Raw genomic sequence first — 19,792 nt, forward strand, 5'->3', positions numbered from 1 at the left:
TGAAACAAACAAACTCAACAAAATCATTCACTGTTTGTATCATTTTTTCAGCTGATGTGAAAACTGAAAATATTACAGTGCATCACATTTAAATAATAAATAATTTATTTGGAATATAAAACTTTTGACTTTAATGTCTTGGGAATTTTTTATGATATCAAAATCTAAGAATAACACAGTTGACCCAATTTCCTGAATTTTAAATGTTAATTAAAATGCATCAGTGTAAATTAAGACTTTCTTGATTTCCTACATTTTTAGAGACTATATTAAAATAAAGAAAAATTAGATATATTTGTGTTTGATGCTCTGATAAACTGGCTGATCCACTCCATACAAAGATGCATATATATTGACAAAGGACACAAACATACAATGGTATTGATCCAGCACTGAACAGCAAGACTAAGACTGTGAACTCTGCTGGAGGGATGAAGGACATTCTCCAAAAACATGTAGAGACCTCTGTCTAACACATCGCTCCAAAATCTCCCAGAGATGTTCAACTGTGTCAACGCTCTGCTTCACAAAAAGGATGACCCCACAGGCGGGGCAATACAGTTTTATACCACAACAAAAACAAGTTTTATTATGACTTATGACTATGATCTTCTCCTTTGAAATGAGGCGCCCGGTCCTGCCGTCTCCCGACTGGATCTTCTTCTGCACTTCATCCACGTCTGACCTCATCTCACATCTGCTCCTTTTCCTGGAAGAAGACAGAGAAAGAAAAACACCTCGCTCCCTAACCTTGCTGTATTAATATTATCCAGCAATTCTGAGCCTGTTGTTTTCTAATTATTATCTACATCTTGGACATGATGTTCAGACTCCCTTGGCTCAGAAAAATATCCCCCTGACTTTAACTAGTTATGATGTGTAAGCATATTTGCAAATCCCTCTGCAACTCAACATGTCAGTCTCAATAATTCAATTCAATTATAGCGCTGAATTGATGCTCTTGACCCTCATTACACTGAGTGCCAACTGTTAATGAGCACAATTGCAAAGTGTATATAAAATTCACAAAAACAACTTCATTTTATTCCTAACAAATCCCTCCTTTCACGCGTATTTTATGTGTGAATCAAAGGAACGTGTTTCATTCAGCCTGCTCTCCCACAGCTTCCCATACTCAGCCTTTCAGCCTTTCTCCCTTAACTGGAATGGAGTCCTCTGCTCAAGTCAGCTAAATCAGCTGTTGGCCTCCTTCAAGTAGTTACTGGGTCTGTACACACCATCAGCCTATCAGGAGGACGCACCAAAATAACAAAATGAAAGCACCTTAATTAATGACAGATTCATTCTTATTGTTATAGATCTTGGTTGTTGAGAGGTTCTAAGCTGTAAGTATACTTTTACTGCTGACATCTCTGAGTCCAGAAACAACTGTTCAGAAACTTTGACTCAGGATTCGACTTAAACACAAAATCTGTCCCTTTACATCACTGAGGAAAGACTACTGACACTTTAAAGCAAGGGTGTCGAACTCCAGGCCTCGAGGGCCGGTGTCCTGCAGGTTTTAGATAACATCCTGGGTCAACACACCTGAATCAAATGATTAGTTCATTACCAGACTTCTGGAGAACTGAAAGGCACGTTGAGGAGGTAATTTAGCCATTTAAATCAGCTGTGCTGGATCAAGGACACATCTAAAACCTGCAGGACATCGGCCCTCGAGGCCTGGAGTTCGACACCTGGAACCTTTGAACTTAATAAACTCATTACATCTTGTTGTAAGGCGTTGTTGATTTAATCCTTTAAAACAGTTCTCAATTCTCACACATCCATTAGTACCCAAAGATCTCTCTGGCCCTGGAGCTGCCACCAATCTTAACTGAGGCCTTCACATACTGCAGTCTGCTGTATTGATACTTGCAGCTTATGATGACCTAAACTCATGCCAAGAAATATTTCTTAAAAGGAGAGAGCTATTCCCTGATGGCCTTCAAATAAGTTTATTTATCAAAAAAACTGTTTTTTAGAAAAATATTAAAATAAGTAATTAGTAAATCCATGTTCTTACAAAATGTCACAAGAAACATGTTTCATCATGAGGGAAGCATCCCTACTGAAACCTCAGGATGACAATCAGACAGAATACTGTATATTTTATCTACATTTACTTATATTTTTACTTAGAATCTCTAGATAAACTCACCATAATGCTTTACTTTTATAAAATTTGAATTATTGTGAAAATCAAAAATTAATAATAGCACAGTGAAAACTTTGCAATTTTGATGGTGGAGAAAGTTTTGCAAATTTTTAAAAAGTTGATACACTGGCTGATACACTTTCTGAAAAGTAAGTAAACAATACCATAGATAAAAGTATCATTAAAATGAAGTTACTTATTAATGTGTTCAGCCACTACGTGCAGCCACAGCAGCTTCACAGATCTTCTGCATTTATTCTCTGACTCTCTGAACTCTATGGCAAGTCAAGTCAAGGCAAGTTTATAAAAGTGAATAAAAAGCATGATTTAAAATGGGGAAAAAAAGAGCAAGTTTTAAAATTTAAGCTTAAAAGTAAAACAGTGTGGATTTGGTGCTTTAGTCAAATGCAGCTGAGAACAGGTGAGTCTTCAACCTGGATGTAAATAAACTGAGTGTTTCAGCTGATCTGAGGCTTTCTGGGAGTTTGTTCCAGATATATGGAGCATAAAAGCTGAATGTAGCTTCTCCATGTCTGGTTCTGACTCTGGGAACTGATAAAAAACCGGATCCAGATGACCTGAGGGATCTGGAAGGTTCATACTGGATCAGGAGGTCACTGATGTATTTTGGTCCTAAACCATTCAGAGCTTTATAGACCAGCATCAGAACTTTAAAGTCTATCCTCTGATGGACAGGCAGCCAGTGTAAAGACCTCAGAGCTGGACTGATGTGGTCCACTTTTTTGGTCTTAGTGAGGACTCTAGCAGCAGAGTTCTGAATGAGCTGTAGTTGTCTGACTGATTTTTTAGGTAGACCTGTAAAGATGCTGTTACAGTAATCAAGCCTGCTAAAGATGAATGCATGGACTAGTTTTTCCAGGTCCTGTTGAGACATCAGATCTTTTATCCTTGAAATATTCTTGAGGTGATAGTAAGCTGACTTTATTATTGTCCTAATGTGTTTTTCTAAGTTTAGGTCTGCGTCCATCACTACACCCAAAGTTCTCGCCTGGTTTGTGGTTTTTAGGTGTATAGATTGAAGTTCTCTGGTGACCTGTAATCGTTTTTCTTTGGCTCCAAAGACTATTACTTCAGTTTTGTTTTTGTTTAGCTGGAGAAAATTGTGGCACAACCAGTCATTATTTTCCTCAATGCATTTACCAAGAGCCTGTACAGGGCCTCGGTCTCCTGGTGACATTGTGATATATATTTGTGTGTCATCTGCATAGCTGTGATAGTTTATTTTGTTGTTCTTTATAATCTGTGCCAGTGGGAGCATGTAAATGTTAAACAGAAGGGGTCCCAAGATGGAACCTTGGGGAACTCCACATGTGATACTTGTCCGCTCAGATGTGAAGTTACCTATTGATACAAAGTATTTCCTGTTTTCTAAGTATGTTTTGAACCAGTTTAGTACAGTTCCTGAAAGACCTGCCCAGTTCTCCAGTCGTTTGAGTAATATGTTGTGGTCAACTGTATCAAATGCTGCACTGAGATCCAGTAAAACTAAGACTAACATTTTTCCACTGTCTGTATTCAGACATGTGTCATTAAACACTTTGGTCAGAGTGGTTTCAGTGCTGTGGTTCTGTCTAAAACCTGACTGGAAGGCATCATAGCAGTTATTCTGTTTTAAGAAGTAATTGAGCTGTTGAGAAACTGCTTTTTCAATGATCTTACTTAGAAATGGGAGATTTGAGATCAGCCTGTAGTTGTTCATTTGTGTCTTGTCAAGATTGTCCTTTTTCAGTATAGGTTTAATTACAGCAGTTTTTAGTGGTTCTGGAAACACACCTGACATTAAAGAAAGGTTGACGATCTGTAACAGGTCTGACTCCAAAGTCTTTGAGACCTTTTTGAAAAATCTTGTTGGCAGGACATCTAAACAGCAAGAGGAGGAGTTCAGTTGACCTAAGATGTCCTCCAGGTCTTTGGTGTTAATAGGGTGAAACTGTTTCATGGTGTTTAAACAGTTTTTCGGTGGACACAGTACATATCCTGAATCTGCTGTTGATGTACCAATTGCTTGTCTAATCTTTTGGATTTTGTCTGTGAAGAATTTGGCAAAGTCATTGCAGGCCATGGTCGAATGAAGTTCATCTGCTATTGACACAGGAGGGTTTGTTAGCCTGTCAACTGTAGCAAATAAGACCCGAGCGTTATGACTGTTTTTGGTGATGATGTCAGAGAAGTAGGACCTCCTTGCACTCCTCAGGTGTAAATTATAATTGTGAAGTTTCTCTTTATAGATGTCATAATGAACCTGGAGGTTTGTTTTCCTCCATCTGAACCTCTGGACAGGCCAGGTGTTAATGGGAAGACCTGGTTAAAGATCTCACTACTGTTTTCAGTTATACACCGTTTGATGATCACTGCTGTTGACATATTTGTGTGGGCTGAAATTTTACTTTCAAAGAAAACACAGTAATGATCGGACAGACACACATCAGACACAGTAACCTTTGAAATGCTCAGGCCCTTGGAGATCAGTAGGTCAAGGGTGTGTCCTCTATTATGTGTGGCCTCTGTTACATGCTGAGTCAGCCCAAAGTTGCCCAGAGTGTTACTCAGGTCTTTAGTCCCATTGTCCTGAGGGTTGTCCACATGGATGTTAAAATCCCCAACAATAATTACACAGTCGAAATCAACACAGATCACAGACAGCAGTTCACTGAGATCATTAAAAAAGTCTGTGCAGTATTTGGGAGGCCTGTAAACATTAAGAAACACAACTTTGGATGGGGCCTTCAGCTGTAAAGCCACATGTTCAAAAGACTGAAAACTTCCAGGAGATAGCTGCTTACATTGAAATGATTCATTAAATAAGACAACAACCCCTCCTCCTCTCCTGCTCACCCTGGCCTCACTGATAAAACTGTAGTTAGGGGGGGTCACTGTGCTCAGTGATTAAATCATTAATTAAAAATGTTTTCCCAGCTAAAGATCTAACGTTTAATAAAGCCAACTTAAGTGTTTTAGAGGTATTATTTGCCCCCTCGTGTTTGGGAGCAGTCTGTGGCACACAAGGCATGTTTACTATATTTAAAGATCTTTTAGAGTGCAGCTCTCTGTGTTTTGACCAGGCCACATGTCTCCTTCTGTCACCTAAAAGTACAGAAATTTTAAAACCTTCTAGTAAACAGGGTCCAAGCTTCTCCTGGGAAAAGTCACCACTGCCATAATCCTTGGAGCCCGGACCCTCCACACATCACACATCAGACTGTGGAGACAGAGCATGAAGGTGGTAAGGAGGAACTAAGGGGGGCGAGGCTGGGCAATGTAACTTCGATTGCTCTGTTGGGGGAGGGGCTTGATGGTGAACCTTTGGCTGCTCTGGTGGGGGGTTTATGGGGGACAAAAAGGGATTGGGCCGGGGGTAGATCTGAGTCCAGCATTGACCCGCTCCATCATCTCCTCAGTGAATTTCAGGTGTGGTGAGGAGGGAGAAAGGGAGGGGAGGAGGGTGATGGCCTGTCAGGGGTTTGGGGACTGGGGAAGGTCGTGGTCCCTGGTCCTGGTCATTGGTGTTGTTGAGAGAGTTGGAGGCGAGTAGGGACCCCTCTTCTTGCCTCAGATGTCTCTCCTTTCTGAGGCTCTTCCCGGGTGGGGGCAGATGGAGCTCCTCCTCAAGGTTTCTGCTGAGCTTTGTCTGTTCTTGCAGTACTGTTTGTTCCTCTTTATGAGATAACTCCTCATTTATCTCAGCCTTGGCACCAAGCACAGATGGATGACGTATGGAATAAAACAAGTTGGAGGTGAACAGTTTCACCCCTGACTTGTTAAAATTAAATCAATTTGCTTTAAACAGATGCCTGCGTTCCCAAAAAATATTAAAATTGTTGATAAAATGCGCTGAGTGGTCAGCACATCCTGATATAAGCCATTTATTCAGTGCAAACAACCTGCTGAATCTCTCGTCTCCTCCTCTGACGGGCGGTACAGGTCCACTGATGAAGGCAGCTGCATTCAGAGAGTTTACAGCAGGGGTAGGCAACCTTTCTGATGGCGAGTGCCATTTAAAATTTCCTCAGAGGTCAGTGTGTCATATGATTGCATTAGCAATAAATTTAATAACGCTCTATATTAACAGTTACACACTATATAGAACCACTTTATAGAATTATATTTGTTCGCAGATGTTGGCAGCTATCAGCAAATAGTTACCAGCTATTTCGAAACATAAAAAAGACACTTTTTATCAATAACAAGAACTCCATGACAGCAAATGAACTGTACAACAGAAAATACAAATGCTATTTATGGTCTCCTCACAACAATGATAAGTAAAATAAACTGTGCCAATATGGCATGTTTGTTAATACAGGGATACACATGTTAATGTGATCTCTGGTCGCCCACTCAGAGACACAGGTCTCCAAGCGGCTAAGCGAGGACACTCTTCATGTGAGAGAAAATCTGCTCACACAGATATGTAGACCCAGGTGCTGATGCTGTGCTGAGCGGAAAGCTCCTGAAGCTTTTGAAGTGTCGGAATGTGGAAAGCTAACAACATCCCCCCTCAAACAAGAGAGACGGGACTTGCGCCAGAAAAGCCGATCAGCTGATCATTGATCAGTTTCATGATTGAAGTAGCAACAGGAGGGGGAGGGGGAGAGAAGAAGAGGCAGCTGTGCAGCGTAACGACAGATTAAATCCAGCTTTGTGTCTTTTTCCATTGTAGCTCAAGTCCGGGACAAACTGCGTTCCTTTTAAGCTCAATACGAAACGCGTAATATTTTCTCTGAATACGAGACGATTCCGTCTTTTTACGGGACGGTTGGCAATTCTACTAACTAACCTTATGAATAAAATAAAGTTCGCTACAACAATGCTGATGAAAACTCCGTCATGCTAGCTAGTACGCAGTACAAGTTATTGTAACTGACTGTAAAAAGTCAGCACAATGAAAATAAACTACACCTAAACTTGGTTTATATCTGACCCAGACAGACTGCAGGTCATAACTTCTTACCTGAAGTTCAGTTCACACTCGGACCGGCGGCTGCCTCGGGTCTCTGCTCCTCCTGCCTCCCCTTTCCCTCATCCACCTGCTGGCCTCCACCACTTGCTAATGTTACTGAATCAGTGGAAGCTACGCCATAGCCACCACCAAACAACTGAGTTATTTTTACACACCGGCCAGCATCTGGCCAATCCACCACCTTTCATTGTTTATACCGCTACCAAAAAAAAAAAAAAAAAAAATCATCGGCCCACCGAGCGTGCCATCAGTTAACCCTTCGCGTGCCAGCTGTGGCACGCGTGCCCAGGGTTGCCGACCCCTGGTTTACAGTATTTAATAATCCAGTAAAGTCCCGTTTCAGAACCTCCGTCTGTTGTTTGGACACATCGTTTGACCCTGTATGCAGAACAATGTTTGTCACAGTTGGATATTCATCTGCAATTTGAAGAATTCTCTCCTTCAGGTTGTTGACCATATCCTTAGGAAAGCAGAGGACTTTAGTGTTCTTACCGCACATCCTTTGTACATCCTTTATGGCAGAGTCACCCACAATCAGAGTTTCAGGCCTGGCCTTTAGCTTTCCCTGTGGCCTTTTACTTTTCAACAGATTTTCAGTCCTTACTTTGCTACTTTTAGATGGATGGTTGTCCGATAGAGATCCAGGGTCCTTTGATAGTGGAGCAAATCTGTTCTTCAGTTTCACATTCAGTTGTTTTGGAGGTTTGTTGTTAACCTTCCTATTCACGGTTGTCCAGTCCTGTTTCCTCCCGTATACAGGGGTAGAAGAACTTCTCTATCTCGTAAGGCCAGTCGGTTTCAGAGATTTCAGCTCGCTGTGCCCTGCCTGTGATACGTCCTCCCCCTTGAAAGAGACATGATTTATGTCTTGCTTTTGCACCTAGACAGTCGGGGGGGATGGAGGGGTGTTATCGCTTGAGGATTTATTATAATGCACAGAGTCTTCTTTCTTAGTCATAATGGTCGTGTCCAAATTCATGGGCTGCATCCTCCTGAGGACGCATTTGTAGACCAATTACATCACAGCGACATGCCGAAGGCTGTCCAAATTCGTAGACTCCTCCGAATGCAGCCGACAAATGCGTCCTCCTTTTCCCCGAATTTGAAGGATGGGTCGGGTGTGTCCTTCATGGCCCACCATATCCCAGAATTCATAGCGCGGCCCAGCCAAACTCCAGTTTCCGGCAATGGCGGCCGCTACTAAGTTTTGAAATTACTCTTATTAATCTTTCTGGGTCACAAAATAAACTTTTAACATATTTTCAGGCGAGAATGTGGGTGTGTAAACTTCAAATATCTGCTCAGATTATCAAGATATTGCATATTTCCAAAAGTGCTTCGACTTTTTTGGAGACGTCTGTTACCCACCAGCTCGATAGCTAGCCAAGAGCTCGAGGGTCACTAGAGCCGCGGAGAACAGCACAACTCCCGGCACATCATTTTCAGATCACCGCGGACTTTCGCTACTCAGGTTAAACTATAGTCTACGAATATGTTATTTTGCTTTTCAGTGTTTTTTTTGTTCGTGAGTAAATCGGTTTGGCTGAGATTAAAGTTATTAGATTAGATTAGATAAAATAAAACTTTATTAATCCCCCGGGTGGGTTCCTCCTTGGTTTTCACACAGCTGAATAAACGTCAAACAGAAAACTGATTAAACAGAAGTGTGAGATGGTCGAGAATTTACACCAGTGTCCTGTTATATTTTAGATAGGAAAGGAGCAGATGGCTGAGTTTATTAAACTCCACCAAGACAGCGGTGACACTAATCAGAAGGCTAGACCGTCCGATTCCACAGCAGTTTACTTCCGGCCTACCCGACCTTCTGAGGACCCGGCCCACGTAGACCGCGAAGGCTGGGTCCTCAGGAGGATGCAGCCCATAAATTTGGACACGACCGTTATCTGTGCTCCTTAGCTAAGTACTAGCTTGCTCATCGCCATTGTTTTGAATCATTGACAAGGTTGTTTCATTTCCACACAGTCCATTTACCTCCACGTTTACTTCTAAGCGATGAATTTTTGTCTCCAGTACTGCAATCTTCTGCAGGAGGCTGTGGTAGTCATCCAGGGCCGTGCAGAGACGTTTAAAGGGGCGGGTGCTCAAAGTTAAAAAGGGGCATTGAACCAGGCTGAATAACAACAACACACATTCATCAGGAATCTAATATTGGATCGCATCATACTATATAACTGTTGTGAGGTGGCGACAAGGCAAAGCAAACGTAGCCTACGTTTTACCTGATGGGTACAATGTTGCTGTTGAGAGGTTTCTGCTGCTGCTGCTGCTGATAGTGCTGGAGGGCAGGGCTGTGCTGATCTGAGACTGTAGACATTAAAAAGTCCATAGGAGAGATGGTAGCTGATTAAACAAGTGTCATGAGATAATAACAAAATGCAAAGAACATAACAAAATGCGCTTGGAACCACAAGGCAACAAAAAACTGTGAGAAATAAACTAGGCTCTGCCTGTGAATCACTCTGCTTCTCTTCTTCTTTCCATCCCCTCATTTCATATATCACTCTCCACTTGCTGTCTATCTGAGAACAAGGCACAACTTGCTTTTGAAATAAACTATAATTTAATTATCCACACCTAACAACTCTTGCACTTAATCTATAATAAAATGATGACAGAAAAATGATATAGAAGCAAAACATTCCAGTTGTGCTTATTATTTTTATACTGGAATACGTCTCCAACAACTGGTACATGTGTTAATGTTACCTGTGCTCTTTGTAATCCAGCTGCTGAGTGTCAGGGGTCGTGTGCGGAGGCGAGGAAAGGATGACCCAAACGCTGGACTCACGGTGCAGGATAATGGGGTTTATTGAAAACAGGCTGGATGAACAGAACACGAACTGAAATGGCTGACTGAGTGGACGACTGACTGAAGAACTGAATGGCTGGCTGACTGATCTGAACACGCGACAGGAACAACATCACAGGAACATCAATGACACGACAAGGACTGAAGGGAACAGAGGGCTTAAATACATGACTAACAATGACAACGATTGGAGACAGGTGAGAGCACAGCTGAACTTAGTCTAACTAATGATGCGTAGAAGGAACTGGAACATGATACACTAATAGACAGGCTGGCATAGAAACATGGGTGTGAAAATAAACTGAACATGACAAAACAGAAAACACTGGGTCAACGACCCAGGAAACCTGACACTGAGGGATCCACTGCCTTTAGTAGCCTCACACAGCTCCTACTGTTTCCTCCTCATGTCCTTACCAGCCATGTCTGGACAATGTTATATCATTAGTAATAATTTAAAAAATCCATATATATAAAACACACACATGCACACACACACACACACACACACACACAGTGACATTTTAGACCTTCAGAATACTGTATATACTATGGGCATCATGGTGCTGATCCAGAATCCTTCCCTTATTATTTATTACTAGAGCTACAATAATAAAGCACTGAGGGGAAAAAAGTAATAAATATGAAATAATGTATTTATGATGATTCCATTTGTTTCACTATCCACTCTGTGCAGGCAGAAAGCTTATTATATTTTTAAACTGTAGAGATACAATAATTTTGCTGCTATAAAATCAGCATTTTAAAATATAAATCTAATATAATCTGTTTCTTAATGTATGTTCTTTAAAATACAGCGTGTTTTTTTAAATATTATAATTATAATAATGCATAATTATGTGGACATGCATATTAGATCGTTTTTTAGTGAAATATAATCCCTCCAGAAAGGCAGGAAAAGCCCTGTAACTTACTTTAAAACTAAATATGTTCCCTAAAACGGTGACAGAGCTACAGACCCATGACAGCCTTACACAGTCAGCTAGCAGCTATGACCAGCACTACATGTGCAGTTAATAAAAGGACAGGTAATGTTTGTCGCGCTGTTACACACACAGCACGCTCGTTTGTTTCAGTTTGTCAGTTGCCACAAGACAACTTACCAACGTGTACGTAATGAGCTAATACTCCTGTGTGCTATAGACTACAGTGTGCGCTCTACACCTACTTACTGGTTGTGTCGCATCAGTCTGTGTCTCTGAGTTAATTTGTGTTTCTCCTACAGCTCCGGACCGCTAAAAAATGCGCGTGCTCTTTATGAGCTCATTCCCGGCTCGTAACCAGCGCGTTCTGCCGTCAAGGGCGATCATTGGTTAATAGTGATCATGTGACTGATGCAAGCCAGATTCTTTTATTTAGCAAAACTGTGATTAATAGTTAAATATTATTGTTGATGGGCACAGACAGGACTCCACACGCACACACACATTAAAAAAATAAATAAATAATTTTTTTTTTTAAAGTTTCCTCAACAAAAGGGCACTTTGGGCACCCATCAGGAAAGGGGCGGGTGCTCAAGCCCCACCAGCCCCCCCCCTCTGCACGTGCCTGTAGTCATCTGTGGAGAGGGAAGGCATCTTGTTGCAGTGTTGCCAACTTAGCGAATATATATTTAGCGAGTTTTCAGACCCCCTAGCGACTTTTTTTCTAATAAAAGTCGCTAAAAAAAGACATGAAAGCGCGTATCGCTTTTACTCTCAACAAGCAGCGGGTGCTGTAACGCAGTCAGTTCTTCTTTTACTCTTTTACTCTTATGCTGTTTTGTGGATCACAAGGTTTAAAACTACTTATAAACACACACACACACAAAGTAACTCCACCAGAGTGCCTATTTCGGGTCACTTTTGCCGGTCCAAGCCCGGGTAAAGGAGCAGGGTTGGAATTGTGACATTAAAAAAAAACAATAATTGCTAAAAGAAATTTCATTTGTAGTTCTAAATAAACTCTAAATGCATTTAGGACGTTTTTTACTCACTTTATGTCTCTTCCACGATGTTATTTCTCTCTCCAACAACATAGGTTACAATTACATTAGCATGACCAATTATGCAAATTAGGTGATGACGTCATTTAGCGACTTCTAGCGACTTTTAGGACAACCAATAGCGATTTTCCTTACTGAGGAGTTGGCAACACTGTCTTGTTGCTAGTTAGCCTAGCGGCTAGCACCTTTTCAGGCTATTGAGGCTGCTCGGTGTCCAGACGCAGTAAATCAGGCTTCAGCTGCGTGTAGACCACAGACACACGGAGCGCTGAAGATAAGGTAACTAAAAAAATGTTGCTGTTTCTGTTAAGAACACTTTAGTCCTAATGATCTATAAGTGTCCAGAAGCTATCGCAGGTAAGCTCATATGGAAAAAGTCGGTTCTGTATGTAGGAAGGAGGTTCTGTATGTAGGAAACGAAACACTGTTGAACCATGTGTGAAATAAATAAATAAATGAAATGAAAAAAGGGAAAAAATCAGCATAAAAATCAATAAAAGAAGCAAAGCGTTTAAAGAGCAAAGAGAGGAAGCGTCCACACTCACAAAAGGGTGGTAGTTCTATGAGTTCTATGAGAAGAATGAAGACCGTTTTTCTAAAACGTATTTCCTCATTTGATGTTTCATGGTGGTGGAGAAGCACACTACTTTAAACAGTGAAGAAAGACATGTTCATCTGAGCTCATACAGCAGAGACTTGGATCAATCTGATGATGGTGTTTGCTTTAAATAAGGAATTTTTAAAAATACATTTAGAATTTTGATCCAAATGTAAATCTTTGGGATTTATAGACAGATGACAAATTCAAGAAAAAGCTGGGACCAGTTATCCAGTTAGAGCGATGTCTAATTTCAAATTACTTACAGCTGGTCTGAGTGATCACTTTTATCATCTGATGAAACCTGTCTATCCTGTAGGGAACGGACCTCTCCTACGATGAAAATGCCGTAATTCAAAGGCTCAATAAATGCTTAGATGAGTATAACAGTGATGTAAAAACTGTGTTGTGTCCTTCAAAGCCACCAGACAGACACACAGACACACACACGCACGCACACACACACACACACACTAAAAATCATGCGGCAGCACTGTTGCCTCACAGTAAGAAGCAGTGGCAGTCCTAGCCTGTTTGGCGCCCTGGGCAAAGACTCCCTCTGGGAGGAGTATGGCTTATGTTGCAGGTGGAGTTGGTGGTACTTTAACGGGAGTAGGTGAAGGTCCAGGTGAGCTGAATAGAGTAAAGATGGGCTGACCTGAGCTCCAAGTGATCCTGTGTGAAGCAGTGGCAAGAGGGCAGCAGGTGTGATATTGAAATCCTTCCCAGGAGACGGAGCATGAAACTTCATTGAGTATGTCCATCTTAACTGAAGAGTGGAGCAGTGGCGTGACCAGAGAGCTGTAGCACAAGAAAAATGAGGTGAGTTCATAGACTTGGGCAAGGAGCATGAAGCATGGTAGCCTGTTACCACCGTGTTGGGTCTGTTCCCACAAACCCCGCTAATTCTAGAGACTTATTCATCATGAATGAAAACAAGACAGTCAGCGATCGATCGATTACTTGCGCAAGGGAGGCCTCATCTATGTCCCGCATGGAAATGACCCCAAATCCGGCCTCCTCTCGCTGCCTTTTATTGAGAGACAGTTCACACAAAACACAGCAAAGCAACGCCCACATGGTTCTAAGGCATTGTATGTATATGTGTGTGAACCTTTATATGTAAGTAGGAATGTGTGTGTGTGTGTGTGTGTGTGTGTGTGTGTATGTGTATGTGTGTGAGACCTCCTGCTGACCAAAGGGTCGTAAAAGCAGGAAGCTTACAACACAAGAAACAGATCTTTCAGATAGGATGTATCTACAATAAAACCTCCCCCAACACAAAGTGGTTAGAGGTGCTCAGGATCAAAGGAATGACTTTGATAATACTGCTTGAACTAAGACTGTACAAATTTAAGAAACACAATGGCAACATTCAACAATTAGACCTAACACACCGTGGGTAAGTTAACAAACTAGCAGTGAAGAGACGGCAACGCTGGTCTTAAATATCCTGAGTAGGTTGCTCCAGATTGGCTCCATGTGAGGAGATGACAGCTCTGCCCAGGGGCAGACACAGTAGAACATGGAGTTAGTGGAAATTTACCAGCAGCTCACCCGGACTGTGACAGCTAATGAAAAGTTTAAAACTGTTTTCAGAAACAAAAATCAAATCTGATATGTTTCTTTTTAACTTTACAAAACTGGTGAAATGGAGAAAAGCAAAATAATACTCATTAAACTATATGTGTCAGGAAAAGAAAATGTATACAATCTGAGACCACAGCACCAACTACTGTATAGTCCAGTTAAGTCATAGTGAATGGTTTTATTAGGTTATTAAGCACACCTGTTAAACTGCTTGTTAATCCGAATATCAGCCAATCACATGTCAGCAGCTCATAGCATTTACACATGTAGACATGTTGAACACAGCCTGCTGAAGATTAATTCAAGAATCATTAAGAAAGATAATTAAAAGTGTCATGGTTGTTGATGCCAGACAGGCTGATCTGACAGGATTTTTTTACACAGCCATTTGTAGGGTTGATGGGGAACGGTCTGAAAAAGAGAAAATATCCAGTGAGCTGTAGTTTTCTAGGTGAAAATACCTCATTGATGTCAAAGGCCAGAGGAGAATGGTCTGAAAGTTTTGAGTTTATAGGACGGCAACAGTAACTCAGTAACAACAGTAACTCAATCAACCACTCGATACAAACAAGATGCAGAAGAGCATCTCTGCAAGCACAACATGTGACCTTGAAGCAGATGGGCTACAGCAGTAGAAGACTGCACTGCAGGGCCTGTCACCTAAGAACAGGAAACTGAGGTTATAATTCACATGGATTGACCAAAATTATACAATATAAGAACAAAAAACAAAAACGCGGTGCTCCAATGGCCTCCACAGTCACCAGATCTCAGTTCAAGACAGCATTTTTGGGATGTGGTTGAAAGAGGTGCACAGCTGTCAAATCTGCAGCAACAATATGATGCTATTTTTTCAATAAGGGGCAAAATCTCTGACTTGTTGAATCTATGCTACAAAGCATTCAGGCAGCTCAGAAGGCAAAAGGGGTCCAGCCCGGTACTAGCAAGGTGTACCTAATAAAGTGGTCTGTGAGTGCATGTAGTATATGTTTTTGTGTAATTACAGTAGCAGTGCCATGGCATGGACGTGTGACACAAGACTGAGATTATGCATTTCTAAATGTTTCTTCTGAAAACATTTGTCCATATTTGATTATAATTGAAGAGCAATTTCACTGCTTTGAAGTAATTTGAGTGGAAACACTGATGCAGTGTTGGACAGTATTCAGCAAAGTGACAGATCTGGAGTTCTGTCTGACAAAACTGTTTCATAGAGTTGTGAGATTCAAGTGGATCAACAAAGTAACAAATCCCTTTATTAGTGTAGAAACAACAGCAGTGTGTATGTGTGTATAAAAACAATGAGAGGCTAATTTGATTGGGGAAAAGCATCACTGATTTGAGAACTGCAGCACATTGACTGAGAGAAACTGTAATACATGTTTGAGGTGGATGGTATTGGAGGACATCATGTTGTATCATGTTGTTTGAACCATATTTAATTTTGGATCACAGCCATCTTAATGGTGCCCTATAGCAACATTTTAAAATTTACATTGTCATCAGAAACTTTAATAATCAACAACATCGCAAACAAAACCAATGAAATGTTGTGCTTAATTTAAAAATGTGTTTCCAATAAGTCAAACAGCATGAATCACTTAATAGTACTATACATACAGTGAGTATAACTGCATTCATACAAATACAATGTGGTATTACATTCTTTCCAAATACTAACACAGTGGCACAAGTGGTTTAGAAAACAGTTTCTCCACAAAGTCGATTGTATTCCCACTGTGAAGCTTTCAGTTATGTCACATGATCTTCACCAGCAAGTAGAATTTACTCCAAAAAGTTACTTGAATAAATGTAACTCTACAAATGTAAGTGTGACCCAACAATGTACACCACCATAAAGTCACTGACTAAATGCTTTCCATGAAATATTTAATTCTACAAAAATGAACGAAGGAATTCAGAAAAAATATGGATTTCTTACTTCTCTACATCTTGGCAAAGAGCAACTGTTAAATGAACTTATTTTAAATATAATCAGTTAGTAGTTATTCACAACCCATCAGGATCTACGTGGCGTACAGAATGTTGTAAAAACAAATGGGGAAGTCCAGACCTTTACTTTTTCACATTGTGCCTTTAAAGTTGGTCTGATCATTTCCATAGAGAGGCACTTTGCATCAGCAGCACCATGCTCCAGTGCTCTGGGAGAGTTTATAGTCCTGAGAGTTGAACACTGGATGACTGACAGCTGTCCTTCATCACAACAGAAGCCACAGAAATCCTCCTCATCAAAAACATGACTTTGATCTGCGTCCTCATCTGGACTCTCCTCTGCTGCTGCTTCACAGGTAAAGTCCAGAGAATCAAACTCCTCTCCTCTATCAACATCTGTCCCTCTGAAATGAAGCCCACAAAACCATGAAGCTGCTTTATGTTTTTGTCTCTGTATCCTCAGAGTCCAGAGGACAGATCACAGTGACTCAGCCTGGAGCAGTGAGCTCTGCTGTGGGAGGATCTGTGAACATCAAGTGTAGGACCAGTCATACGGTAGATGGTGGGACAGACCTATATTGGTACCAACAGAAAGATGGAGGAGTTCCTAAACTTCTGATTTACTATGGCAATCGAGCATCAGGGATTCCAGATCGGTTTACAGGCAGTGGATCAAACAAAGATTTCACTCTGACCATCGATAGAGTCCAGGCTGAAGATGCAGCAGTTTATTATTGTAAGGGTGAATTCTGGCCAAACAGTCAGCTTCTGCTCACACAGTGAAAAACAGTCGTACAAAAACCTCCCTCAGTCATACTGAACAGAAACTGAACTGACTGCTGCAGCTGGAAGATACTGCAGAGACTGATACAGTTCACTGAAGATATAGTCAAGTGGCTTATTTGTCATTCCAACCATATGCAGTGTTACAGTACACAGTAAAATGAGACAATGTTCCTCCAAGACCATGCTGATACATATACCATATATAACAGAAAATCAACACAGGAATACATAAACTGCAAGTGTACAAAAATTGAAAAAAACAAAACAAAAACAAAACAAAACAAAGAGAGTGCAACACCAGACAGAACAGAAAGATACAGACACAAGACAGTACAATAGAAAAGTGCAACAATGACAGTGGATTGTGCAAAAAATAACTTGATGTATGAAGGTGTGTGTGTGTGTGTGTGTGTGTGTGTGTGTGTGTGTGTGTGTGTGTGTCAGTTGAGTCACTGAGTGTTCAGGGGTCTGATGGCTTGGGGGAGGAAACTGTTTTGCATTCCGGCAGTGAGGGCCCAAATGCTCTGGTACCTCTTGCCAGAAGGCAGCAGGGTGAAGAGTGTATCTGAGGGTGTGTGGGGTCCTTCACAGCCATTTGCAAATGCAGCAGGTGCAATAGGTGTCTGTGATGGAGGGAAGAGAGGCTCCAATGATCTTCTCAGCTGGTCTCACTATAGACAGAGGTGGAAGACGAATATAACCAAAACTTCTGCTAAAAGTAAAACTGCTCTTTGTGTCTGCAGTGATATCTACAGAACAGTGAGGAATATTCAAAGGGAGACAGGATGGATGTATCTTCTTCCATGAAATAACCTTCTTTGTCATTTCTTAGCATTTCGCACCTGCTTTAAAATACAAGACCTAAACATGGACACTAACACATTACACTGACTGAATTATCAGATTGAAAAATGTTACAGAATCAGACAATTTGTTCATGGACTCATGAGCACAAATGATGAAACCATGTTTTTCATTCTTTCCTTTTTGTTATCTGACACAGGCAGATGTGACTTTTTTTTGTCAGCCTACTGTAATAAGTTTAGAAAGTATGGCCTCCGTTATTTGATCAGTTTGGCTTAACAACATCTTGATGAGTATTTTTATGAATCAGTATACTGGCCATTCTCCCTGGATCTCTGGTATCAACGAGGTATTTTTGCCCAGAGAACTACTGCTCACTGCATATTTTCTCTTTTCCTGTCCGTTCTCTGTAAACAGTAGAGACTGTGGGAAAATCCAAGCAGTTTCATAAATGTTCAGACCAGCATGTCTAAAATCAACAATCATGCCATGTTCAAATTCATTTAAACAACTTTTCTTCTCCAATCGGATCCTTGGTTTGAACTTCAGCAGATCATCAGCAACATTTACCCGTGGCTAAATGCACTGAGCAGATGTCATGGACTTAGCTTATTATACATTTACATTAAGGAGCAGATGAATAGATGTAATTCAGTGTTCAGTGAGTGTAATAATATCATTATCAATCATTACTATGGAACACAGAAAAACACAAAACTAGATAACAGAACCACAAATCACAGTTCACTATCAGACCATTCAATGCCCTCTACATGTAATAATGTTAATATGAAGAGTGACGCTCTGAGGAGGAAACAGCTGCAGCTGACTGACTCTGTGTTTGCATATGTGTCCTGCCTCTCTGCTCACAGCTGTTAAGAGGCCAGTGTTGATCAGTGGCTGTCCAGGCCTTTCAGAGCCACTCACACACCAGCAGCACAATGATGATGTCACTGACTCTACTGCTGGCCACCCTGGGGCTCCTTGTTCACGGTGAGACTCTCTGTGAAAATTTTGCTTCAGCATGCAGCCAGGTTCACCACAATGATGTTCTGCTATGATGGAGAAACTCTGAAACAAGCAGCACTGACCTTCTTCCATCTGTTCTTCATGTTAAAGAAATGATCCTCTAATGTTTGAATGTTGATCATCTTTTTTTGCTTGTTTTCAGGTTCATCAGGAGAACAAGTCCTGACTCAGTCTCCTGGATCTCAGTCTGTTGTTCTTGGACAGACTGTCTCTGTCAGATGTAAAGCCAGTTCAAGTGTTAACAACTACCTCAACTGGTACCTTCAAAAGGATGGAGAATCTCCCAAACTCTTAATTTATTATGCTACAAACCGTCAGTCTGGAGTTTCTGATCGTTTCAGTGGAAGTGGATCTGGGACTGACTTCACTCTGACTATCAGCAGAGTTCAGGCTGAAGATGCAGGAGTTTATTACTGTCATCAGAGTAACAGCTGGCCGTTCACACAGTGATACAACGCTGTACAAAAACCTCACAGAGCTGGAGAGGAACTGAGAAAAAAGAAAATCTGAACTGACAGCTGCTCAGAAACACATTATTTTACATTGATAAAATATTTTGATAATTTTAAAAATAGTTTTTAGATTTTGTTATAATAACATTTTATAAATGTTAATCTCATCAGTTCCTCATGCTCAAAATAAAATGTTATTGCTGCAGTTAATTATCTGCAAACAGAGAATATCGATACGAGCAACGATTGAAAGCAATCATTTAAATATTTGATCTTTGGATTATGAAAGCTAGAAACTATTTTGTCAAACTCAAAAGACTAATGACTAATTCATCCTGCTTTAAGTTCTACAGAAACACAAATATTTATGATTATCATGGAATCATCTTTAAAGCAAAAACAGGCAACGTGTCTCTGACATGTTTAGGTGCATACACACTCTATATTATATATTACTACATTTGAATTTATCAGTACGTACTGACAGTTATAAATATTTCCACTAACACAGCTGATTTGAAGAGTAGGTACTTTTGTTTTAAATTATTGTTAGCATTACTGTCAGCTATTAAAATGGGATCAAATGCAGGACAAAGAACTGCTTCA

General features: G+C 40.8%; 1 gene segment (V, D, J or C); it reads left to right on the plus strand.

Annotated features, from left to right (window-relative positions):
- LOC100695241 (Ig kappa chain V-III region CBPC 101-like) overlaps positions 1 to 19,792 on the plus strand; it is a 201,447-nt gene that overhangs the window by 16,324 nt on the left and 165,331 nt on the right. Inside the window, 1 exon segment of the V gene segment in view lies at positions 18,877 to 19,171. Coding sequence covers positions 18,877 to 19,171 — 295 coding nt within the window.

This window comes from Oreochromis niloticus, linkage group LG22, assembly GCF_001858045.2.
Source record: "Oreochromis niloticus isolate F11D_XX linkage group LG22, O_niloticus_UMD_NMBU, whole genome shotgun sequence".
In the NCBI taxonomy this organism is placed as follows: domain Eukaryota; kingdom Metazoa; phylum Chordata; class Actinopteri; order Cichliformes; family Cichlidae; genus Oreochromis; species Oreochromis niloticus.